General features: G+C 39.7%; 1 protein-coding gene across 6 annotated transcripts; it reads left to right on the top strand.

The window, feature by feature from the left end:
* The first annotated feature begins 179 nt into the window (after positions 1-179).
* Positions 180-25,908, top strand: primpol (primase and polymerase (DNA-directed)). Of its 6 annotated transcripts, none has more exons than XM_051702358.1 (14): positions 180-550; positions 7,068-7,255; positions 7,331-7,425; positions 8,053-8,191; positions 8,630-8,777; positions 16,005-16,056; positions 16,221-16,375; positions 17,205-17,367; positions 17,526-17,620; positions 18,651-18,737; positions 19,066-19,174; positions 19,345-19,427; positions 24,185-24,231; positions 25,276-25,908. In XM_051702358.1, exons 2-14 carry the CDS (start codon positions 7,073-7,075, stop codon positions 25,531-25,533), a joined length of 1,614 nt encoding a protein of 537 aa, XP_051558318.1. In that variant the 5' UTR covers positions 180-550; positions 7,068-7,072; the 3' UTR covers positions 25,534-25,908. The 6 variants fall into 6 exon arrangements, with proteins under 6 accessions (XP_051558318.1, XP_051558320.1, XP_051558319.1 ...); XM_051702360.1 differs by having other exon boundaries at positions 7,056-7,255; XM_051702359.1 differs by having other exon boundaries at positions 7,024-7,255.
* The last annotated feature ends 935 nt before the right edge of the window (positions 25,909-26,843 follow it).

Below are 26,843 nucleotides of genomic sequence, written 5' to 3'. Positions count from 1 at the left end.
TTTGGAATAACCTATCTATGTGTGGAGTTTACTAAGATAAAATGTCTGTTTTATAAGAGAAGACAAGGATAATTTTGCGACAGGTGCATGTCAGTTTACGGCTTTCCCAGTTTATTTATATAGTATCCGCAAACGGTGACTTACTGTCGTAACACGCTAGTTGACCGTTACGCTCTCGCCTATGATAGAGCCGCGGAGGTTGTTATCTAATTAAACAAAATAATCTCTGATCCTACTAAGTCGAATGCTCATGAATATTGAATAGACTGCTTTGTTGGTAAAGCCTAGCGCTAAAGCAGAAGAGTGTCTTGTATCGTAAACGTATTAATATTCATAGGCCTGGTGTTTACCATAGTAGGAGATCCGTTTCGCGCCTCGTGAAACTAGAGCATGCGCAACGTTTATTCCCATGACGTACAGATAAGCGGCATTACGCGCGTTTCTCAAAAAGAGCGAAATGGCATGTTTCCCCTGTCCATTTTGAAGAAAAGCTTCAAACTGTAAGGATTCAAAAACAAAATCACTAAGGAGTTTAAAAGGACGAATAAAAGTAAGTGGAGTCATTTTTTTAATTCTAAATGTAGATGTTTTTTTTTTTTTTTTTGACAAAAAGGCGAGTGTTTTTTTTGTAACTGTGGGCAATTGTATAATTTTATTATATTTGTTATATTTATTACATAGTGTATATTGTGTAACATATTGTGTACAGTCTCTGATGTTGCTGCTACTGTTGTTGCAGTTATGTTCCTTCAGTATCTGTCTGTCGGTCTGTATCTGTCTGTTATTTAATCTGTAGCACTCTGTCTTTCCATCTATCAGTAACATTCTAGCTGTCTGTTTCTCTATTTAGAATTATAAACTCGCTAAATGTATTGTTAGTTCATGAATATCATTCGTAATGCTGCCTGATAACATCTCAGCATTACTGATGTCTGTAAGATCTGCTTGGTCTAAAAGGCTTATTTTCAGGACACCTGGACATCTGGCTGATGGTATGGAGCCAGGTTTGTGCCAAAACTAAGCAAACAAATAGAACATTTTGCAAACAAACACAACCTGCTTCGCAAATGAAAACTCGAACCAACAGAAAGCGACTTGCTAATACAAAGGGCCATTTGAGTTGAGTGCTAATACAAAGGCAAATTATGCGTAATAATAATATGTTTAGTTGTCGTGTACCACTGGCTTAACAAACAAATGCACGGTGTTTTACAAATAGAAAAAAATAGGTTTCATATGAGCCTACATAATATTCCACAAATAAATCCAATCTATTTTACAAATCCTACAGGATCATTGAACAAATATAAAATCCAGTGTTCACCATTGTGCCCATACCAAAACAGTCAAAGATAACTTGCCTAAATGACTGGCCTCCTGTTGTCCTAACTCCCATCATCAGCAAGTGCTTTGAAAAGCTTATCAGAGACCACATCTGTTCTGTGCTGCCTGCCTCACTGGACCCACTACAGTTTGCTTACAGAAGCAACCGCTCCACTGATAATGCCATTGCAGTCACAATACACACTGCTCTTTCCCACTTGGAAAAAAGGAACACATATGTGAGAATGCTGTCTGTAGACTACAGCTCAGCATTCAACACCATAGTGCCCTCCGAGCTTGATGTGAAACTCCAGGCTCTGGGCTTAAATGATCCATGACTTCCTGTCAGGCAGACGCCAGGTGGTCAGAATGGGCAGTAACATTTCCTCACCACTGACCCTCAACACTGGAGCCCTGCAGGGCTGTGTTCTCAGCCCACTCCTGTATTCCCTGTACACACATGACTGCGTGGCAACACATAGCTCCAGTGCCATCATTAAGTTCACTGATGATATGACGGTGGTTGGTCTGATCACTGACAATGATGAAACAGCCTACAGAGAGGAGGTGCACAATCTGACACGCTGGTGTCAGGAGCACAACCTCTCCCTCAACGTCAGTAAGACCAAGGAGCTTGTGGTGGACTTCAGGAGAAAAGACAGAGAACACAGCCCCATCACCATCAATGGAGCACCGGCGGAGAGAGTCAGCAGCTTCAAGTTCCTGGGTGTCCACATCCCTGAGGAACTCACATGGTCCGTCCACACTGAGACCGTTGTGAAGAAGGCTCAGCAGCACCTCTCCCTGAGACAGCTGAGGAAGTTTGGATTGAACCACCACATCCTCACACAGTTCTACGCCAGCACTGTAGAGAGCATCCTGACTCGCTGCATCACTGCCTGGTACGGCAACAGCACCGCCCTCAACCACAAAGCCCTGTAAAGGGTGGTGCGAACTGCCAGACACATCATCGGAGGTGAGCTTCCCTCCCTCCAGGACATATATACCAGGTGGTGTGTGAAAAAAGCTTGGAGAATCATCAGAGACTCCAGCCACCCGAGCCATGGGCTGCTCTCACTGCTACCATCAGGCAGGCGGTATCGCAGCATCAGGACCTGCACCAGCCAACTCCATGACAGCTACTTCCCTCAAGCAATCAGACTTTTGAACTCTTGATCGCTCACGATTAACATATATCAGCACTGCACTTTGTTAATCTCACACTAGACTGTCATAATTATATTTCTCTTAACAACACACTGGCAACTGACTATCAACCAACAGCCTGAATGTAAATACAACACTATACAACCTTACTGCACATTTATATATATCATTTTTATTGTATACTGTGTATTCTATATTGTGTGTATTGTATACTGTACATTGTATATTATTATTTGTATATTGTGATGTAATTATGTGTATATTAGTTTAGTAAATTGTGTTGTGTAAATCTGATGTTTATTGTATATTGGTATATGTCTCATCACTGTCATGACTGCAATGTTGCTTGGAACTGCACCCAAGACTTTTGCCCACTGTTGCACTTGTGTATATGGTTGAGTGACAATAAAGAGATTTGATTTGATTTGAAAAATACATACCACTTGTGAGTCATGTGACTTTTGGCAGAATTTTCTCAACCACAGTCTTGATTTTCTAGTTAATGCAACAACGCAGATTCTCTAACAAATGCATCAATACAGATTTTCTCACAAATGGGCATTCCAAATTGGTGGGGGGGAGGTGAAAAATCCCCCCCAACCAAAAAAAATTATATTTTGTGGCATGTGGCCGTGCTGAAAAAATGTATCAAATTAATCAATAACTGCTTTCTTGACCAACACTTAAAATCGGTGTTGTTTTAAAGCTTAAAATCTTTACTATGCATTTAGGCAAAATAATCAACTCTTAACAGGTGTTTTTTTTTTTTAATCTGCTGACAAATAAGAAGTGTTCTGTTTTCATACTGTAACTTTTATGATTATTTACTGTACACCATACGGTCAAAACATCATACAGATAGGATAGTTCTGCATTAGAATACGACAAATATTATTTCACTCACATACCTGATATATACAGAGAGTAAAAGACCTGAGAAAAGTTTATTAGATGTAAACAGTGTCTTTTGTTGAATTTTTGCTTGTTCATGAAAAACAGAATATACAAACAGCAGATGCTCACAAAAAACTAAATGGGTCCAAACACAATGTGACACGATCACTGATCATATACTATGGAAGCTGGATCCCGCCACATAATAAAAAAATAAAAGCGTGAACTGTGTCTTATTTTTTCTGCAATTGTTTCATTTGCGAGTTTATTTTCATAATCCGCTTCCTTATTATTTGAACTTTAATAAAGGATGCTTTAAAGATATAACGCCGGGGTGTTTCATTGCGAAACAGAATAATCGTTTTATCTCGATTATCTTGTTTTCATAATCATTGGAAGCTAAAATCGTAATTGAAAATAAAATTTGATTAATCGCCCAGCCCTAACACACATTTCACATTTCTGTCACAGAGAATTGAGTTGATTAGGTATACGAATAAGTTGGGCATCAGTTGTAATTTTAGAAAACACACAACAGAAACTTTGACATGTTACTTGAGCATGTCACTTAGGGGTCGTTTACACGACAACGTTTTCAACTAAAAGCGGAAAACTTTTTATGCGTTTTGGCTGTTCGTTTACACGACAACGGCGTTTTGGGGCCTGAAAATGCAAACTTTTGAAAACGGGTTTCAAAGTGCAAGTTTTTGAAAACGATGCTGTTATCGTCTCCATGTAAACATACAAAAACGTGAATTTGTGAAAACGCATGACGTCATGCGCACGCGTATTACGTGTTCAGTCTGTAGGCATGTGCGTGAGTACTTCAAAACAACGCGTGAGACATTGTAATTTTTAATGGCGGACTACAGGACTGTGTTTGTGCTGCTCAAGATTTTGAGTTTATTGATGCTTCTCCAGCAAAGTGTAGATTTACTGCATCACTTCTACGACCAGCGATCGCCATCTTCATTGTTTGTATTCACCGCTCTGTGGAAGATGTTTCATGATGTTCATGATGAGGAGGGCGGTCTTCAATGAGACAGCCTTTAACTCGACTGACTCTAGGTGTGTAACTCACGAGAGTGCACTATAATCAGCCAGTCGTCGAGGTAATTGAGTATGCGAACACCCACTTCCCTTAGCGGGGCAAGGGCTGCCTCTGCGACCTTCGTGAAGACGTGAGGGGACAGGGACAAGCCGAAGGGGAGGACCTTGTATTGATATGCCCGACCGTCGAACGCGAACCATAGGAAGGGTCTGTGTCAAGGTAAAATCGAGACGTGAAAGTACGCGTCCTTAAGGTCTACCGCCGCAAACTAATCTTGATGCCGGATGCATGTCAAAATGTGCTTTTGCGTCAGCATCTTGAACGGGAGTCTGTGCAAGGCCCGGTTCAGAACTCGCAGGTCCAAAATTGGCCGCAACCCACCACTCTTCTTGAGAACGATGAAGTAAGGGCTGTAAAACCCCTGTCTCACCTCGGCTGGAGGGACAGACTCTATCGCGCCCTTCTGTTGGAGGACCACGATCTCCGCCCGCAGGACGGCGGCACTCTCGTCCTGCACTGATGTGAAGAGAATGCCGCGGAACCGGGATGGTTCTGGCCAGCCAGCACGACGGGTTGGAAAGCGATGGCAGGGGGGAGCAGGGAGTGCCGCGTCGGGGAGCGGTGCTCTGACCCGAGGCAGCTGCGCTGAGGGGACCCTCGAAGCACTTACCTTGCTCCACGCGCCCGGCGTAAGGCGGGCTGGCGACTGAGGAGGAGGGCCGTCCTCGAGACTCGTCGCCACCAGCCAGCCAGGGGTGTGGTTTGTGTGATGCAGCGGGGCACACGAAGGTGGGGGGCCGTGCTCGTGAGGCCCAGGCTACAGGCGCTCAGTGTCCGGTAGCCGTGGGGATGCCGACCATGAGCACTGGCGGTGTGACCCGAGGAGAGAGGTAACTGCTCTTTTTTTGACAACGTGGGTACCGCAGCCCATACGGAGTGCGGCGAACAGAAAAAAAAAAGGGAACAAAAGATTTTCCTCCCGGCCCTCCACCTGGGGATGGAGTGGTCTGGCTACCAGCTTGGGAGCCCTCGTGGGGGTCTTCGTGGCCAGCCGAGAAGTGGGGGGTATCCCTCTCCTGCAGTGGGCTCTACGCCAAGGGCTGGGTTTGGGCTGGGGCGGAGCCGGTTGAGTTTGTGTCGCCGCAGGGGGATGCCCTCGGCGAACAGATGGGGTGCGCACTCATGCGCCGTGTTGGGGCAAGATGTGCTGAATGGCCTCCGTCTGTTGCTTCACTGCCGAGAACTGCTGGGCGAAGTCTTCGACGGTGTCGCCGAAGAGGCCAACCTGGGAGATGGCTGCGTTAAGGAACCGCGCCTTGTCCGCGTCCCTCATCTCGACCAGGTTCAGCCACAGGTGGCGCTCCTGGACCACAAGCGTGGACATCGTCTGCCCGAGTGCACGCGCTGTGACCTTAGTCGCACGGAGGGCGAGATCGGTCGCCGAGCGCAGCTCTTGTAGTACAACGGGATCAGAACTACCCTCGTGTAGCTCTTTCTAAGCCTTGGCCTGATTGACCTGTAAAAGGGCCATGGCATGCAGGGTGGAGGTGGCCTGACCGGCAGCGCTGTAGGCTTTAGTCGCCAGAGACGACGTCGTCCTACAGGCTCGGGAATGGAGTGCCGGGCGACACAGGTGTGCCGTGATCGACTTATGCCGCGATACCCCAGGTGGATAACCCTCAGCCGCCCCACCGCCGAGGGTAGTGAGAGCGGACGAACTGAAGGATCAGGTTCAGCAGCGAAAGGAGCCCTCCACAATTGCGTCAGCTCGTCGTGCACTTCCGGGAAGAAGGGGACTGGAGGGGGGCATGTCCACGAGCGGCGCGCCGAACCCAGAAACCAGTCGTCAAGCCGCGAGTGCTCAGGGGCGGCTCAAGCCGACACTCGCAGCGGCCCGGGCAAGCATTTGCGGTCAGCTCCGCGTCGGCCTCAGGCTGGGCTGCCACACCCGAAGGCGGCAGCCTGGTCGAGTCCTCGGCGTCCGACACCACCAAGGCGCTCTCTGATGCAGTGATCGACATCTCATCCGGCTTACGAGCTCCGAAAGAGACATTAGGCTGGCACTGAGGCGAGCTGCCTGTCTCATCCCAGAACTGGACTATTTATCAGTTTTCTTATTGTAGGGCTGCACTTAGCATCCACATATCCCCAAGAAATATGTCCACTAAGATGTTCAATTGTGATATATGCATTTTTCATAATAAGGAAATGTGCAAATAATTGTAAAACTAGTTAACCACGATTTTTTTTCTCAGATGTTAATCTAACCGTCAAAAACTCACACCACAGAATCCCTAGTGGACATATGATGTAGGCTCACATGAAACACATTTGTATATTTGTAAAACATGGTGTATTTGTTTAAGCCAGTGGTACAAAACAAATTCACTTAATTTTCTCTCAAATGGCCCTTTGTATTTGCATATCATTTTCTGTTAGTTTAAGAGTTGATTTGTGTTTGTTTGCGAAACATATTCGTTTTTGTTTTGGCACAAATTTGGCTTCATATGATGGACCTTAATTTATATGCTTCTAGGTGATTTCTGTTCTCTTGTGGCTTGTATTATCCTTTGCTGATCTCATCTCAGAGCATGAGTGAGAAATTATCATTAAACTCCAGCTGAATTTGAAGGAAGTATGTCAGGAGATAAGTGGCAGGCCAGACTGAAGTCTTTGGAGCAGAGAGCCTTATCCTTCCAGTCTTCCCCGCTGTCCTGTCTGTATAAGCCACGTCTGTCCCGGCCATGGCAACCCTCATCTGTTTGGAGACTCTTCCCACGCCAGAGTGCAGCCATTGCCTTCACTCAGCACATCAAACAGGTACAGATGTTGAATATCTGTTTAACTTCAGATGTTTTTTTATTTTATTTTTGGCACTTATTATGTCTTTGTCAGGATGTGCATATATTTTCACTGGAGAAAGAAGGCAGCGATGCAGGACAGAGAATTTTCCTAGTGACTAGCTACAGTGAACTTTGGCATTATTACAGGTATGATGATATTCATTCAAAGTAAACACACCTGAACGTCAAGTTAGTGTATAATGGTTAATTTGTTAGTTATACTTTACAATTCTGTGCTTCATGCAGCTGCGGCATGAACAGTATTTCAGCTCTTGAACAACTATATCAGGTCCAAAATCTTTGTGTCTGCTTTGAAAGAAACAAATGGGGCCCTGTTTAGAGTACAGGTTTTAATGTATGTTAAAGGTGAAATATGTCATTTTTTTATCCCAGTTATCAAAAGTAGCCTTTCATAGTTTGACTCCTCCAAAGACTGTACACACTGATGCTTTCGTTGCTCTGTATGTTAGAGCTTTCCGACATGTCAACTTCTGACCTAACCAATGGGACTACTGGTAATAAGTTCTTTAGTGGGGAATTGGCAGGTTTGAAGAAAAAAGAAACATCCCTCCGTTTCCACCAAATACTAATAGGGCCGAAATCAAAAACCGGAGGGCCAATTCGAGCTTGAAGGGTTAATAACTGTATAAACGCTACATATGCTACTTTATACATTTGCTAAAGGTGAACTAATGCCCTTTGATTACTGTCAGCACAATGCATATGCGTTCAGAGGCATTGCTCTGGGTAAATAACAGATCAGTGTCTCCTCAGCACTCACAGACAGTCTCTGATGCACTGCTATGAAGTCATTCTAGAAGGGGCCGTCTGCAAACTCTACTTTGACTTGGAGTTTCACAAAGCCTCCAACACACACCTGGATGGCAAGATCATGGTGGCAAAACTAATTCAGGTAAAAGCACACACACATGTACACAGTGTTTGATTACATACTGTACATTCATTCTATTTTACAAAGGTAGACAGATTGTAAGTTTATAACTCTTCAGAAGTAGCAGGATGTAAAGGCTTTTATTTTTCAACGCCTTCTGTTTGGAACAAGTTGCAAACGGAACATAAATACAGACACCTTATTACTTTTAGCGAATTAATAGTTATTGTGAAGTTCAATGAACTGTAATCAGTTGATTATAATTTTTATTTTCCTTCCTGTATTTATAATGTATTTTAATTCTAACCTTTGCTTTTTGTAAGTTTACCTCTTTAAAGAGAAAAAACCTTGTGTCTAAGGTCTTCAAGCCTGTTACAGGGTACCCATGGTCTTGGCAAATCTGGAAATATCATCAAAAACTATGATTTTAGATGTGAACTAGATGTGTAATCTCCTCAGTATGTGTGTGAAAAGATGAAGGAAGTTTATGGTGTCCACTGCTCTGCCAAAGACGTCCTTAATCTTGACTCCAGCACCTCTGAGAAGTTTAGTCGCCATCTCATCTTTATGCTTCCCAGTGCTGCTTTTAAAGACAACTTCCATGTAGGTGAGTTAGCAGCTTGCTTTACAGTGGCACTATATTGTTAAATTCAGTTCTCAGCCATTTTTTTAAGACATTTTACAATATGCATCAAATATCGGTATATCGTGATACTTTTTCATGATATTGTATCGATACTAAGATCCATGTATTGTGATATATCGTGAATAATGTCTCTTTTAATATCCTTTCTGTTCTCTACAGTCAGTTTTTTTGTCAAAAACAACAAAAGAAACATTTAATTCTAATCACACATAGCATGTATTCTGTAAAGAAACCATTCGACCAAACAGACACTACTTTCAAAGTCCCTGCCACAGGTCTTAAAGAGACAGTACCATTTTAGAACTTGTTTTATATATCTACGTAAATACTTGTAAATAGTACAAATTAGACATGTAAACAGCAAACATGTAAAAATATACTGTACTGTGTATATGCAATTTCAGTGCACCATATTTATTGATGTAATACATGGACTACATTTAAAAAAAAAAGCTAAAATGTCACCAAAATAATGAAAAACTAATGTAATATGTCTGTAATTTAACAAGTTAGAAGGTCCCCTGTATAATGAATAACAGCATTAGCTGAAAGAGAATTTCTTTCATACTGTATGCAAGTAAAATTTACATTATAACTGAACTTTACCCAAATTAATTGAAATTAAAAGCAAATCGAACCGTGATATTGTGATGTATTGTGATATATCAAATCTTGACATGTGTATCGCAATACGTATCATATCGTGAAGTGGCTGGCGATATAACCAGCACTAATGCATGGATATGTTGATGTGCTCAGCAAAATTATCAAGTACAAGTGTAAATTTGGTGGTTGATGTATATTCTGACCTAAAATAAATAAAGTAACCTTTATTTAACCAGGATAGAAACTAAAATAAGATAAAATCTCTTTTACAAGTGAGTGACCTGGCCAAGAAGGCAGCAAAAACACAATGACAAATTACATGTAACAGAGAAAGCAATTGAAGAAGCAAAAAAAGAGCTAAATCAAACTAAGGATTAAACAAAATATAGCATACAAATATCACAAAGACAATTTCCAATATGACTACACTCAAGGTTTTCACAAGTGTCATAAATTAAGTCAATGAAAGGAACGTAGTAAGTTTTAAGTTTTCCTGTAAGTTGTTCGAAGTTTTTGGGGCATTAAACTTAAGACCTTTTTAACCCAGATCAGATCTAAAATGGGGACAGCATATTGTATAATGTCCTTTGAGCGAAGATTGTAATGTTAATTCTTTTATAAAGATATTAGATGATAAATAAATGGATGACAGGCCACATAATGATTTGTAAATGAAACAATTCTAATGTGAGTGCCTTCGTATGTCTAGAAGCAGCAGTTCAGCTTTAGCATATAGAGTGCAGTGATGACTTTGATAACCACAACCAGTAATAAAGCGTAAGGTGCTAGAAAAAAGGGTGTCAAGTTTTTTTTAATATTGCCCTGGGACAGCCAGTGATTTATACAATAAATCACCATTGTCAAGGATGGGTAGAAACTTTGCAGACACTAGGTACTTTCTGGCACTGACAGAAAAGGACGATTTATTTCCAAAATAAAAACTTAATCAGGGTACCTACTCGTCCTGGCAAACATGGGATTTTGCAATGCAGTTTTCCAGTCATGGAAAAGTCATGGAAAATTAGAAAAAAATGCCTAAATGTCATCTCATCGTGATCATCATGCGTGCTCTTGTGTGTGCGTGTGCACGTGCGTGTGCGTGTGCGTGTGTGTGTGTGTGTGTGTGTGTGTTTAGTAGAAGACAGAGAGCAGACACTGAAGCGTACAGCACATACAGACTATATATTTATTTAATTAAATCATAGCCTTCGGGGTTTAAGAATCACACTGGGCCATGAAGCAAACTGCTTATCCGGATATGAGAAACTAACGTAAGAAACTCACAGAAATTCCGAAATAAAAGGTTGATTTAAATGGATGTGTGAAACAGCTAAAAAAAAGACAACAGTATATTACTATATATTACTGTATATTAATATTATGTTTACTGTAATTAAATAATTATAATAATAATAAAGCAATATCTCACATCTGTGATGATCTGTTGTGCAGTGCTTCATTTGAAGAAAATATCTCCAGTGTTGTTTCAGATTGTGCTGAGAATTTTGTATAAAAGCACTTTATTTGATAAAAAAAAAAAAAAAATGCAGTGTTATGTTGAAAAATTAAAATAATACATATTTCATTTAATTAAAGTTTATTAAATTAATTTGATTGGACACAATTTTGATAATAAAATTTAAATTAAATTGTCAAATACAGAATTCTGAAAAATAACCACAATATACACTACAGGTCAAAAGTTTTGAAACACTTTATTATATTTTTATTTTTATTTTTATTTTTTATTTTTTTTCACATTTTAGAATAATAGTAAAGTCATCAAAACTATGGAATAACATAAATGGAACTATGGGAATTATGTTGTAACCAAACAAAATCCAAAATAAATCAAAACTGTGTTATATTTTAGCATCTTCAATGTAGTCACCCTTTGCCTAGAATTTGCAGACATTTTCTTAACCAGCTTCTTGAGGTATCACTCTGGGATGCTTTTTCAACAGTATTGAAGGAGTTCCCATCTATGTTGGGCACTTATTGGCTGCTTTTCTTTATTATTTGGTCCAAGTCATCAATTTCATCAACGTTTTTTTTTTTTATTATTACATTTTAGTTTTATAATGAAATAAATAATATGGTGGCACAATTATATTTTTGTCTACTAAACTAATTTCAAAAATGTAAGCATACCCTTTCAGACCAAAAGATTTTTAAGATCATGAGAAACATTTCAGTCAAGTGTTTCAAAACTTTTGACCGGTAGTGTACACTATGACCTCTTGTGTGTTTTTGTTCAAATGTTCAGGGTATCCACAGGTCCTTAAAAAGTCTTAAATGTACTTTTTAAAATTTAAGGCCATAAAAAGTCTTAAATATCTTAAATAAATTACAAGAAGTCTTAAATTTCGTTTGCTGAGGTCTTAAATTTTGCGGCGTGAATAGAGGAGACGCTTAAAACAGCAGAATCTGGGCAAGTAAAAACATCTCTCTCTCTCTCTCTCTCGTGCATCCATCATTTAGCAGCTGACGCTTGAGTTAAGTGTGAGCACACACAGGGAAGCGCATTTTTACTGAACTTACGATGCTACACATGTATAAACCTTCATAAACCCGTTAATCCGAAATGCAAATGGCGTTATTTTGCGTATCTAACACTGTCGCTCCTGCTTATAATCGACAAAGCTGTCAACGTTACAATTTGCAAGCGCGCAAGACTGGAGCGGTCTTTTGATGCCTTTCAAATCGTTGTGCTTCCTTATTTTACACTATACATTTGACAGTAATTGTAAAGCTAACAGAACTACTCAGCTGCAGAGTTACACCTGTTATATCTCTCATCTCCATCTCTCTAGATCTAGGGCTGCCAACGTAATTGACTCTGTTCTCACGCTCTCACGCCACACGTCCCTTTTCTCACGCAGTGATAACGTCGTGGAGCAAAGAGGACACTGACAGCACACGGACAGACAAGACAGAGCAAGCTGCCTGATGCTGCGAGTTATTCAGACCAATCGGGGGAAAGCAGCAGCACAGCGTCTCTCCCTCTCCTTCTCTTTCATAATTTAATCTGTTAACATGAAAATTGTCATCACTTACCTTCATGCTGTTGCAAACCTTTATGACTTTCTTATTTCAGTGGATATCAAAAGGAGATATTAGGGAGTTTCAGTCACCATTCACTTACATTGAATGAAAAACGAGATGCAGTGACAGTGAATGGTGACTGAGACTTTTTTGTTCCATGGCAGAGAAAAAATAATTCAGACTTACGGGTGAGCAGTGATGACAGAATGAACTGCCCTTTAACTACCTGTTAAAGTATTTTTTTAAAGGTATCTGCCAAGAAAAAAAATATAAATGTTATTCAGCACATGCTAGAACTTATTCACAGCAGCGGTATCTTTGATGTTTAATGACCATGACAACAAGGCTGTGCGGGATAGATGTACAGTCTCTTCGATGAGACGTACTGCAGTTTAAAGTGTTTTTGGATCATTCTGTGTACAAAACATTGAAAAAATATATTTTCAAGGACACTCAGTAGACAAAAAACTCCAGACAACATGAGTTGTTGAAAATCAGATGGGATATTGGAGCTTTTTACAGATTTATACCATGCATGCCTTTGAAGAAATGGTAAGTCTATCCCTCACAGCCTCGTTTCCATTCCCATTGAAAATCAAACATGGCGCTACTGTGAATAAGGTCTATAGACCAGTCCTCTTGTTTACAAAAATTTCAGCGCATGTGCAGTAAGTGGTGGCAGAAAGCCCGCTGATTGTTGTTAGATTTGACAGATTAGAGGATTAAATGAAAGTATGACACAAAACCATCATAAAAACAAACATGTTCTTAGTGATACAATTACTATAATGATATGAGTTAATAACAAACATGTAATCATGTTCGCTATAACTTTATGCTGCAAAGTTGTGAGTTGAAATGATCTCCTCAGTCCAGTCAGCTCTGTTGATAATCTTGAAGCCACAGCAGTCAACAAGAGCCCTCGGAATAATTTTTCAACAACGTAATCCAATAAAAGTTTATTTTTTGCGCATGGTTTTTGCCACCACTTTCGTGTTTGACATAAACGGTGACGTTGCCGAAGCATTGGTCTAATGCGTCATGTCTTGCTAGAAAGCAAGTGACTAAAGAGAAGGGTCACAATATAGGCTAGATACTTTAGGCTACATGCATTCTTAATGATTTCATTTAGAGTTTTAATGTTGTATTAACTTATTAACACATAAATGCACAATAATATATATATATATATATATATATATATATATATATATATATATATATATATATATATATAAAACATGTCCAGATACATTCAAGTAGCCTCAGTGGTTTTGTATTTACCAGCTAATGAATTAATGTTTTTTTTTTTTTATTGCGAAAGTGATCTTAAATTTTTCTTAAAATTGCCCTTAAAAAGTCTTAAGTCTTAAATTTCATTCCTTCGAACCTGCAGATACCCTGATATTACACCTGTTGGTCACATAAAATGTCATGGAAATGTCCTGGAAAATTGTGCCTTGAAAAGAGTGGGACCCTGCTAATTTTAGTTTGAGTTGCAGAACAATGTGATCAATATGGGACTTGAATGACAACTGGTTATCAAGTCAAGTAATTTTTATTTGTATAGCGTTTTTCACAACACACCATTTCAAAGTAGCTTTATAGAAAATTTCAACAGAAAAAGCTGAAATATAGTAATGTCAGTTAATAGTGCAGTTTAAAAACAAGACATGATTGTAAATTATAAAATAAATAATATAAAATAATTATATTTATATTTTGACCCCCAGTGAGCAAGGAACACAAAACTCTATAAGATGTTGGTTTAAGGAGAAAAATAACCTTGGGGGAAACCTCCCTGTAGGGGCCAGTTCCCCTCTGGCTGAACAGCATGAATATAATGCCAATATTAGTTATTTAAGTGTAGTACAAGTCAAGATTTAAAATGATTAAACTAATTAAGTGTTAGGGGCCAATGTTTAAACAAAAATATATTGTATTAACTGTAAGATTAATAACTAAAGTCTTAATACATTCGGAAGTGCAAACAGTCTATTGTTATTTGGCTGATGAAGAGTGCAATTAATTTAATATCTACGTATTCCATTTTAAGAGTGTAGTTCATCCTTTTACCAAGGTGATGCAGGCAGAGGTCAGTAAGTTGCACTGCAGTTCAACTGTAAGCTTGTGGCAGATTAATTTCCGGTGGAGTCCATCTTAAGTCCAAGTTTCAGGCAGTGTCCAGAGTATCCCATGTCTGACGGTTGGTGCTGGCATCACTTCGTCCTCAGCAAAGTCCATCATAGTAGACTGAAGTGATATCTAGCTGGCACAGACTGCAGTTAGTGGTCATCACTCAGCAACACGTAGTAGTGGGAGTCAGACATCAGGAAGGACAGGTGTCGGACATCATGCAGGACCGGAGCTGGATCTGATAGGTTCTGGTAACCTCAGGATATGTATCCCGAAGTTAAGGCAGGGAAACAAATAGAATAATATTAGCATAGATGCCATTCACTTTAAAGCAGGATTATAGAATACGAGATGTGATTCCTACTGAAAAAGCCGGACATCGTTAGTGCCAACATGTATAACAATCTTAGAAAATCTACGTTTAATGTTTAGCATTAGCCAGCACTTGTAAATTTGATTTGATGTTAGACGCTCTGGCACCTGAAATGCATTGTACTATGGTGGCTGGAGTCTCTATTTCCACGTTCCTTACAACTGAATCACCTATAACCAGGGCATTTCCAACAGGCTTCTCAGTTGGTGCATCACTGAGTGGGTAGAATCTATTGGAAATCCTAACAGAAACGGGAGAGTGGTATTGCTTTGCCCTAAGAGTATGCTGCTGAGACGTCACCCAAACGCCCTGCTGCAGGGACTCTGCAACCGGAACCGAAGTGTGTGTGTTGCTCACTGTACTACCCACATCCGAAACAATATCTACAGGCTTCTTTTTCTCACTGACCTCCACTAGCGTTCAGATGCGTGTCTCCTAACTCATTAATCTTCTCCGTCAGCCTGACTAATTCCTTACATTTATCACATGTAAATCCCTCACTGCTGATGGATGAAGCTATCAAAAACATGTGGTATGCAGTGCAAGTAGAAATAACGTGTGCTGATGCCATGACTTACCACAATTGTTTGTTGTTGTGGTTCTTCTTGGGCAGTGTGGGTTTAAGATTGATGTGAATCCCTCATGCAATTGTTGTTATGGTGGTTCTTGATAAGCAGTGCTTTGAGATTGATGCAATAATCCGTGTAACACAGAGGAGAAAACGGGCACACGCGGTAAAATGCACACTGTTTAATCACAATAAAAATAGAAAGCGAATGCACATAGAAAAATGCAAGCAGTTGAATTGTGATGAGAATAATGCGGAAAAAAACGATGCACGCTGAAAAATGGCAGAGATTAAAGATTAACCGCTGAAAACTAAGAAAAATAAGCAATGCTAAAAATGCTAGCAGGCTACAAACACAGACTCGAGCTAGTTACAGTATCAAGTACAATGCCCAGGTACTTATAATTGGTAACAGGTTTCTCATGCTTTGTGACACTGGTGTGTGTCTGTGTCCTTGCAGGGCGATTTATTCATGGTATACTACATCCAGCTACAAACAGCCTTCAGAAAAGGTGAGATGTCATGAGTGCTGTACTGTAAAACTGATTTCTTCATTGCGCCTCAAAACCCTTATCTTGTTTCTCACAGCCTCATTACTAGATTACTAGACTATATACATCCTTGCTTTTCTGTTATAATATCTTGGGGAATTGATATTGGTTTGATTGGTTTAAAGCAACCCAGAGGCACCCACAACAGCATTCTTTCCGAGAGAGAGCAAAGATGATGTGGATGGTTCTCAGACCAAGAAAACAAAGTGTGAAGAGGATGATCTTAGCTTTCTCATTGTGAAGAGCAGAAATGGACAGGAACAACTCCTTGTCGACATGGGTAAGATTTTATAATCTGATCGTTAGTCTTCAAAAGCCCTGATAACATAATTTTAAAGACATACTGTACTTTAGGGAAAGTCTGTTTTTTTGTTTTTTTTTAGTCTTTTTTGCTGTTTTTTGATTGCGTTGTAATTTTGTAAGCATGGTTCCTTCAGCAGTGAAGGTGAAAACATGATGATTTTAAATATGAAGTGAATTTTGACTAATGGACTGGGAATACTTGGCATAGATATCATGTAATCATTAAAATTAAGTGTTTAATACATTTAAAGGGGTCATGACATGAGGAATCTAGTTTTCCTTGATCTTTTGACAAATAAGAGGTCATTGTAGTATAAAAACATACTGTAAGTTTCAGAACTGAAAATGTCCTCCTTAATAGAAAAAGAGCATTATTTAAACCAAGCTTCAAAAATGGCTCGTTTGGATTTCGTGGAACTTGTGACATCACAAGGACCAAATACATCTGCATATGCAATGCCATTTTTTTTCATCATTGCTTATTCAATTTCTTCCTATTGAATTTCAAAAATGGCTCTATTCGAGGGGCTGCACAATGTTAGCCAATCATAACTGGCATTTACATTTAAGTTTTAAGGAGGCACTTATGCCAAAATTGAGTGTTTCAGACAGAGGGCCAGAGACAGGGTGCAAAATGATCATATATTACTAAATTATGACTGTTTTGATGCAAAAAACAAAACAAAAAAGACTTGACTAACATTATCAGTGGACCTCAGGAAAGATAATTAATCTATAAAAAAACAAACATTTCATGACCCCTTTAAGGTAAGGGACAGTTTGATCCCTGCTCTTGTCTTTTGAAGGTGTCTACACCAAGAACAGGAACTTCCGCCTTTACAAGTCCTCCAAACTGGGCAAGAATGCTGCCTTCACTGTAGCAGAGGACAACAAGTTTGTCCCAAAGCCCTCCAAGCACACCACAAAAGATGAAAGCATATTTCTAGCCTCTTTAATCACCAACATCAGGTGATTATGACAATGACAGACCTACTTTTATTTATATGCAAAATCATTGTGTAAAAAAGCATGTAGGTAATATTTTTGTTATAGAACAAAATTACTTTACCTCTTTTTCTCTCTCTAATCATGTTTATGTTTTCTCTCTCTAAACTGTTTATCATCAGTTTCACGGGACAGAAGATTTTAACATACGAATTGCCACAGAGAGGTACAGCAGGATCTCCTAGTCTGACCCTGCAGAGAGAGGTGTATAGCTCAGGTAATGAGAAACCTAGAATTAATCTTATACTTGCTGGATGCACCGATATGAAAATTTTTGCCCGATACCAATTTTAACAACAACCATAGGCCAAAACCAATATTTTTCCACTTACCTTATTTTGTCATCAGATCACTGTTTTGCTTTGGAATTATGCTTTAAAAATGTACAAAGATGTTCACATGTTTTTTCACTGTTTTAACTATAAATAATTTCCATTGAACATGGATTGTATCTGTAGAACACATGACAGACCAACATTTTAAAGAGAACCACAATGAAAGATTAAAAAGAAAAAAATTACTTATCATGATTGATACGAAAAAAGGTTATTTTGTACTTTTAAAACATTTTTGTTTAGGAACTGACTGAAGCTCTGAATGCAGAAATGCAGCCTTTTAAGGTTTAATAATCGCGCAAGACCATATTGCGAATTTAATCTTAATTCAATCAATCATGCAGCATTAATGGATATCATACCAGTGTCTCAGAAGTCAAAATTGGCTGACTTGAAAGTGTTTTGGGTGGTTTCCCTCATCATGTAGCCTATAGGTAAGTGCCGTTTTCACAACTATCACATCTGTATATGGCAGTTCTTCCGCATTAACATAAGAACGAGAAAGAATACAAATGAAATATTACGTGTTCTTAGGAGTGACAACCCTTCTACATATTGTGGCTATTATTAGTTCTGGAATGTGCATTTAAATTCACAGAGTTTTTACAAAGTGTGTTACTAATTAAAAATCAATCATTGGTTTTTCATATCGATGTTTTTTAATGCTTATAACCGGTATACAGATGGTTTTAATTTAGTCAGTAATTGGCCAATAAATATCGGCAGCCTATACATCGGTGCATCCCTACTTGCTACTGTATACATCTTTTTCTGTGACACTTCCAAATCAACTTACAACCTTTATGACCCACAATTAATGCAATAGACACATTTATTGTCTTGAATGTGATGTTACTGTTATCATTGAGAGTTCACTATACTTACAAACCTCTCTCTGTCCTCTCCATATAGACCTTTTGGGTGAAGAACAACTGTCTCCTTTTAAAGATGTGGATGATTTTGTGTTGACACTTGTGTGCAAGGATGGTGTTCAAGGAAGTAAGCAAAAGTAACAGAAAGAGATGTTTGGTGCTGTTCTTTCAATATACTTGGGTTTATTTCATGGGATATTCCACACAAAAATAAAAGTTTATTCATTATCTATTCACTAGGACTGGGTATTGATACAGATTTACCTATTCGATTCTGATTCACAAGCTTTCGATTCTTATTTCCACCTACGCTTTAAAATTGAAGCAGTTTAATTATCTGATTGAACTAAAAATGTCTAAATTGAGCCCTTTCTTAGATCAGTGGTGCACTGAGCATAAAGACACCACCAAATTGAATGAATATCAGGTGAATGTAACATATTCAACCTAAACAGACATCCGGCGATGGAACTACTTTGCATCTGAGCAGCTGCTAGTTTATGATATTGGGAAATTCCGCTGGTGCCACAATGTAAAGCGCTTCCACAAGAGCAACAACATCATGTGAGTCTGCGTCACTATTTGGGCATTTACTGTACACAGTGGTGCTGCGTAATCGAACATCATCTTAACTAAGTCAATAGATAATTTCGATAAGAACAAGTCGCACATCATGATATTATTATAAGCGTATGCCATGAATATCTTTAATATTTTTTTTTTCTTTTTGTAAGGATTGTGGTGGATCTCAAAGAGGAAGTGTGGTATCAGAGATGTCATGACCCTGAGTGCAGAAGACAGAATTACAGATCCTCCAGTACGCTCAGTAAAATAGCACCACACAACACCTTAATGGCTATATTTGTACTGTCAGTGGAGGTGACATTAGACTTCAAATCAAATCAAATCTCATTTATTGTCTCACAGCCATATACACAAGTGCAATGGTGTGTGAAATTCTTGGGTGCAGTTCCGATCAATATAGCAGTCGTGACAGTGATGAGACATATACCAATTTAAAATAACATCAAATTAACACAACACAATTTAAAGTCTAATGTACACATAATTACACACAACAATATACAAATAATAACATACACTGTACAGTATACAATACGCACAATATAGATACACATTATTCAATAAAAAAAAAAGTATATATAGTAGTATATATAGAATGTACAGTAGGCTGTATTGTACTGTACTGACATTCAGGCTGTCAGTTGATAGTAAGTTGTTAAGAGAGAATATATATATAATAATAATATAATTTATGACAGTCCGGTTTGAGATATAAGAGTAAGAGTAATAAAGTGCAGTGCTGATGTATTTTGATCATGGGAGATCAAGAGTTCAAAAGTCTGATTGCTTGGGATCATGGAGTCGGCTGGTGCAGGTCCTGATGCTGCGATATCGCCTACCTGATGGTAACAGTGAGAACAGCTCATGGCTCGGGTGGCTGGAGTCTCTGATGATCCTCCAAGCTTTTTTCACACACCACCTTGTATATATTTCCTGGAGGGAGGGAAGCTAACCTCCGATGATGTGTCTGGCAGTTCGCACCACCCTTTGCAGTGCTTTGCCGTACCAGGCGGAGATGCAGCCAGTCAGGATGCTCTCTACAGTGCAAGTGTAGAACCGTGTGAGGATGTGGCGGTTCGTTCCAAACTTCCTCAGCCGTCTCAGGAAGAAGAGGCGCTGATGAGCCTTCTTCACAACGACTTCAGTGTGGATGGACCATGTGAGCTCCTCAGTGATGTGGACACCCAGGAACTTGAAGCTGCTGACTCTCTCCACTGGTGCTCCATTGATGGTGATGGGACTGTGTTCTCTGTCTTTTCTTCTGAAGTCCACCACAAGCTCCTTTGTCTTACTGACGCTGAGGGAGAGGTTGTGCTCCTGACACCAGTGTGTCAGAGTGTGCACCTCCTCTCTGTAGGCTGTTTCATCATTGTCAGTGATCAGACCTACCACCGTCGTGTCATCAGCAAACTTAATGATGGCATTGGAGCTATGTGTTGCCATACAGTCATGTGTGTACAGGGAATACAGGAGTGGGCTGAGAACACAGCCCTGCGGGGCTCCAGTGTTGAGGGTCAGTGATGAGGAGATGTTGCTGCCTATTCTAACCACCTGGCGTCTGCTTGACAGGAAGTCCAGGATCCAGCTGTACAGCGAGCTGTTTAAGCCCAGAGCCCCATCTAGCTTGGAGGGCACTATGGTGTTGAATGCTGAGCTGTAGTCTACAAACAGCATTCTCACATAAGTGTTCTTTTTTTCCAGGTGGGAGAGAGCAATGTGTATTGTAGATGCAATGGCATCATCAGTGGAGCGGTTGTTGCGGTAAGCAAACTGCAAGGGGTCAAGAGAGAGAGGCAGCACAGAGCAGATGTAATCTCTGATTAGTCTCTCAAAGCATTTGCTGATGATGGGGGTCAGAGCAACAGGACGCCAGTCATTTAAGCAAGTTATTTTTGATTGCTTTGGAACAGGCACAATGGTGGATGTTTTAAAGCATGTGGGGACTACAGACAAACAGAGGGAAAGGTTGAAAATGTCTGTAAAAACACCAGTCAGCTGGTTCGCGCACACTCTGATGACGCGGCCCGGAATACCATCTGGGCCCGCGGCTTTGCGGATATTCACCCGTCGGAAGGATCGGGTTACATCCGCTACAGAGACGGAGAATGAACTAACCTCTGTAGCTTCGGCCGTGAGAGCTATCTCCGCGAGGGCGGTGTTATTTCCCTCAAAACGAGCATAAAATGTATTTAGCTCATCTGGGAGAGAGGCAGCGGTGTTCATGGCGGAGTTTTTATTCCCTTTAAAGTCTGTGATGATGTTAATTCCCTGCTACATGCTTCTAGAGTTGGTGGTGTTAAACTGTCCTTCAGTCTTGTTCCTGTACTGATGTTTTGCTGTTCTGTTTTTCGGAGGGCATAACTGGCTTGTTTATGCTCCTCCGCATTCCCGAAATTAAAAGCGGAGGTCCGCACATTAAGTGCCGCGCAAACATCGCTATTTATCCATGGCTTCTGGTTCGGATAGATCCGTGTTGTTCTGGTCGGAACGACGTCCTCTACGCACTTTCTGATGAAACACATTACGCTATCAGCGTAAAGCTCAATGTCGTCATCAGAGGCGGACCGGAACATCTCCCAGTCCGTGTGATCAAAGCAGTCTTGTAGCGTAGAGCCTGATTGGTCTGACCAGCACTGGATCGTTCTGAGAGTGGGTGCTTCCTGTTTCAGTTTCTGCCTGTAAGCGGGCAGAAGCAGAATAGAAGAGTGGTCTGATTTGCCAAATGGTGGGGGGGAGGGATTTGTAGCCATCCCGGAAAGGAGAGTAGCAGTGGTCCAAAACCCGGTCCCCTCATGTGAAACTAATGTGCTGGTGGTATTTTGGTGTGACTGATTTGAAACTGGCTTTATTAAAGTCCCCGGTCACAATGAATGCGGCCTCAGTGTGCGCGGTTTCCTGCTCACTTATACTCCCATACAGTTCCTTGAGTGCCCGGTCTGTGTCGGCTTGTGGCGGGATATACACAGCAGTGATAATGACCACTGTGAATTCCCTCGGTAGCCAGAATGGTCGACACAGAAGCATGAGAAATTCCAGATCAGGAGAGCAGAAAGACTTGATAGACTGTACGTTCCTCTGATCACACCAGGATTTGTTGATCATAAAACATACACCACCACCTCTGCTTTTACCTGAGAGGTCTTTTGCTCTGTCCACTCGGTGCACGGAGAACCCCGCGGGTTCAATGGCTGAGTCTGGAATCTCCGCAGACATCCAAGTTTCTGTAAGGCAGATAATGCAGCAGTCCCTCGTCTCTCGTTGGAAAGAGATCCGTGCTTTCAGCTCGCAGAGCTTGTTATCCAGAGACTGAACATTTACCAGTAGAATACTGGGTAGCGGGGGTCGATTTGCGCGGCATCTTACTCTGATGAAAACGCCAGCTCTGTTTCCCCTTTTCCTCCTGCCTTTCCGCGGCCATGCAGCCCAGACAAAGGGCTCCGCTTGCATGTTTGTAAACAGCGGGTCGGCATTGAGGACGATATCATCATTTTCACACCAGTGCGGTGTTCACGTTAAAAACCGACTAGCACTGGTATTACCCAAAATTTTAACTTTCTTTTTTATGAAACTGTTCAATCAAAAAAGTTCAAATAAAATGTGTGTTGTTGAACTTTTTGAAAAATGGCTTTTCATCAGTTGTGAAGGGCAACATCTCTTTGGCCACGAACCTACTTCATCTGTGCATTCTCTTCATCATGGGCTACTGGTCGGGTATTTCGTTGTCTGGGCAAATACATCACATATTGTGTAGGTTGTTGCGGGTTTAATGTTGGTGTTTTATTACCTTTCATCCCAGGACCCAGTTTAGCTGCTTTGGAAAGGTAATGACTTTGAATGTGTGTGAATAAATTTGTTTTGTTCCCTCCTAGGGCTGGGCGATATGCAAGAAATATGTTCACAATATTTTTATAAAAAATATATATATATTTACCATCACGCAAGTATCCGTCTATGAAAACAGGTGGAAATGTACTAATACAAATTAAGATCTAAAAACAATTATAAATGTAAACATCATAATATTATTATAATATTATAACATTATAATGATGATAATAATCACTGAAATATAAATCATGGACGAGGTGAATGTGTTTTTGTATTATTTTATGATTTAATCACAGATGTATGGGCTATATATAAAGTGACCCTGCAGAGTTGCGCTCACAACAAACAGCTTTGTGGAAATAAAGTGAACTGAACTCAGAGCACCTCCTGAGCTGAGATGGTCATTGCAGCATTCTCATAGATGATACTATTCTTGCGAGAAAAAAATTCAGAAGACTGAAACAAAGAGTGAGAAACCTTTACATATGAGTGTTCCACGAGACTACACGTCTCCGAACAAACAGCACGTCAGACGTGCGCATAGACGGCTTTTCTGTCATCTGTTCTTAAAAATATAATAAAGTGTGTTTCTTCTAGCATGTGTCTGTGTGTCTAACAGTATTTCTTGTGTCATTTCGAATCCGAGACATCTTACAGTTACCCACCATGCACATTATGTTCGCTACCTGCAATTAAACGTCTTCTGTCAGTGCACGTACTTTGCTGCCTGTGTAATTTGATACGCTGGTAAAGAACATCTGGCTTTCAGTGTTATTAAGGTTCATTTATCATGGGTCGCAAACTCTTCGTTAAGCAACTATTCTTTATTTAAGGATATTCTATTCGTTAGACTATTGTATTGATATTAAGTTCCATTCATAATGTTTCCCCCTTTTACCCAGAATAAAATTTCACACCAGTGTTGTCCCTTGTACAGAGTAAAACTGGTAACACCGTACACTGTGGCAACCCTAGGAGGTATAGTCTATTTGACACATATGATATTGCTCACAGATGAGTTTCTGGCTAGATATGGAAAGTTTTTTGGGAATGATGCTACAGTAAAGTGGGGTGAGATTAGGTTTGTTTTATGAACTCACTGATGTTATTAATTTCAGTTTTAACATAATACTGTATGTTGGCATTTCTCCATATTTACAGGTTACCCACTGCCACAGGATCTCTGCATGAGTTACATACTGATGGAGGTCAGTCAATATTCACTTTGGTTAGCGTTGCACCAGCTGTGCGTAAGGTCTCACGTAAGTTGGGACATAAAGTTTACACTAAGGGCTTAGTAACTACTAGTTAGTTTGTAACTAAGTCAGTGCTTAATTTGGTTGCACCACCTGTTCTTAAAGCAAGACTTAGCTAGTAGGTCACAAACGCTTTGTAAAGTAATGCGTAGTCACATAACATTATGTTAACCTGTATTGATCCAATAAGCAGCCTTCAAATTTGTACACAGAAGTGGTAAAAAGCCATGAATTTCAGTTTGATCTTGTTACGGTTGATGTTTAAACCTTGTTTGCTCACAAAACTGTCAGCTGTAATACAATATATCCCCATTAAAATACGATATGTAATAAAAGTAGATTTGATAAATAGTATATTTGCCCTGTGTTAATAACAATATATAGGTACTGTATCTAAAATAAATAAGGGGTGATAAATGAATACTAATACAAAAGGCTGGAAAAATAGACATTCATTTTAATCCTATATATTTTGAATGTGTTGAAACTTGACACCAGGCGATGCATCCTAGAAAGTGCACCATTAATCGGATTCATGCTGAAGAGCAGCTTAATATGTTTTTTTTGTGTGTGTGTCTATGTTTTTTTTTTTACATGTTCTCTCACTCGTAAATGTAAACGAGTGTAAATGTCAACATTATTATATATGTTGAAAAGATTGAAGCATGCAAAACATGAGCTGTTTGATGTCCTTAAATATCAGTTTGCTTTATTATTCCAACCGTTACTCCTGGTCGGAGGCTCCTGTAAATATTTAGATCATATGTAGTGTTACGCTCTACCTAAGTTTAATGGTGTAATGCTCAAATATTTAGTAGTCTGTAAATTGTGAAATACTATCCATTTATGCCACAACTAGGCTAAGTTGTAACTTACGTATAGCTGGTGCAACCGACCCCTTATGACTAAAATAAACATCTTTCAAGTTACTTAAGAAAACATAAGGTTGAATAGATTTTTGTGTGTTGATTTATGCACTCCTTTCTTTATCTTAAGGATGAAGAAGATCAGGCTTATTTAACAGATGAACTGGGGAACATTGAACTTGTACCCATGACTACTTCAGCAGTGCAGGTAGAGAAGGAGCGACCCTCTTCAGCTCCCCAGACCGAGGACCCTAAGGATTGGGGAGACTGTTCTGATGACCTTGCTTACCTGGAGGCCATGCGGGAGGTAGAAAGAGCCACTGCAGAAGAGGAGGACGAGGTCTCTGATGAGCTTCTGCTCGAAGCATTGACTGAGTGTGAAGGATGAAATTGTAGTCTGAGACTAAAAAGATGGAGGGAGGTGCCATATTAAAATGCAACTAGTGCAATAACTGAGTCTCTTTTTTTTTTTTTTTTTTTTTTTTTTGATAGATTTATCTGAAAATATGTGCTTAAATTCTATTTCCTAATTGTATTACCTAAATATTCAAAGCTGTTTTATTTTGAGTATTTTAGATTATATGGCTTTGGGTATTACAAGTGAATGTACCTCAACAATTTATTAATTTATTTTTACAGAGACTTAATCAGCAGCACAGTTGTTGTTTGAAAGGCTAATGAATATGTCAATGCATCTTTTAGTGCAAAGTCTGTTTCATTCAAGCTTGTTGTTCCCAATTAATAACAATTAATATAAATACTGCTCAATCTCTCTGTGTGTAAATTTAGTGCCAAGAAATGTTTTGCAAATGCTTAAAGATGCACTCAGTAATTATTTCCTCATTAAAAAGTTTAACTACTAAAGAAATTAATTGTTGTTTTAAAACATATGTATAAAATAATGACCTCTCACATCAGACTCCAGTCATATCAGTATAAAAGCTGTATTATTCTACATGGAGAGGGTCCCCTCATGGGGGCAGCCATGTAAGAAACGCATAACCAACTGAATACTACTTGCTTAATCTCAGTAACCACCCTGCTATTGAACAACACTTTCACTCTTGGATTAAATTAATCATGTTTGAATGTGAATAGTGAATTACTACATTGGCATCTGTAACTGAAAACGAATGATTATGAATGATGCCACATCTACGCCGCTAGGTGTCACTGTAAGTCAAAGATGGCAAACCAAAAAATGTACTGAGCGTTATTAACCTTTAAGCACAATGTAATACAGTTTATAAGTTATCAATTCCAGTTGCTCTAAATTAAGGTCATATTGTCAACTCCATCCACATGCGCACAAGCATAAATCTTTGTGAGAGTACAAAACATCACAAATAATACCAGTAATACAGACATACCCTCTTTTAGAAAGACACGACAAACAATGCTGATTGGTCAAAAACAATTTGTCACCCTCTGACACCACAAGGAAATCATATAAGACACTTTATTGCATGGTACAAAAAACAGTTGGGGCTCTATTTTCGTGAGTGTGCAAAGTGCAACGCAAAGTCTAATCCAATTGCTAATTGTGCTAATTCTAAGCGCAATTTTCGTGCCAATGCAAATGGCCATGGGTGGGAGTGTTTGCACTACTGTGGCTGTAGGCCTGCAAACTGTGTATTGTATGGAAATGAAGTGGCGCTATTTTATATTTTCCTAAGAATTTGGTCGACGCGCTAAGAC

This window comes from Myxocyprinus asiaticus, chromosome 7 (assembly GCF_019703515.2).
Source record: "Myxocyprinus asiaticus isolate MX2 ecotype Aquarium Trade chromosome 7, UBuf_Myxa_2, whole genome shotgun sequence".
Taxonomy (NCBI): Eukaryota; Metazoa; Chordata; class Actinopteri; order Cypriniformes; family Catostomidae; genus Myxocyprinus; species Myxocyprinus asiaticus.
Note: the sequence above shows the minus strand (reverse complement) of the source record. Positions and strands in the feature narration are given on the sequence as shown.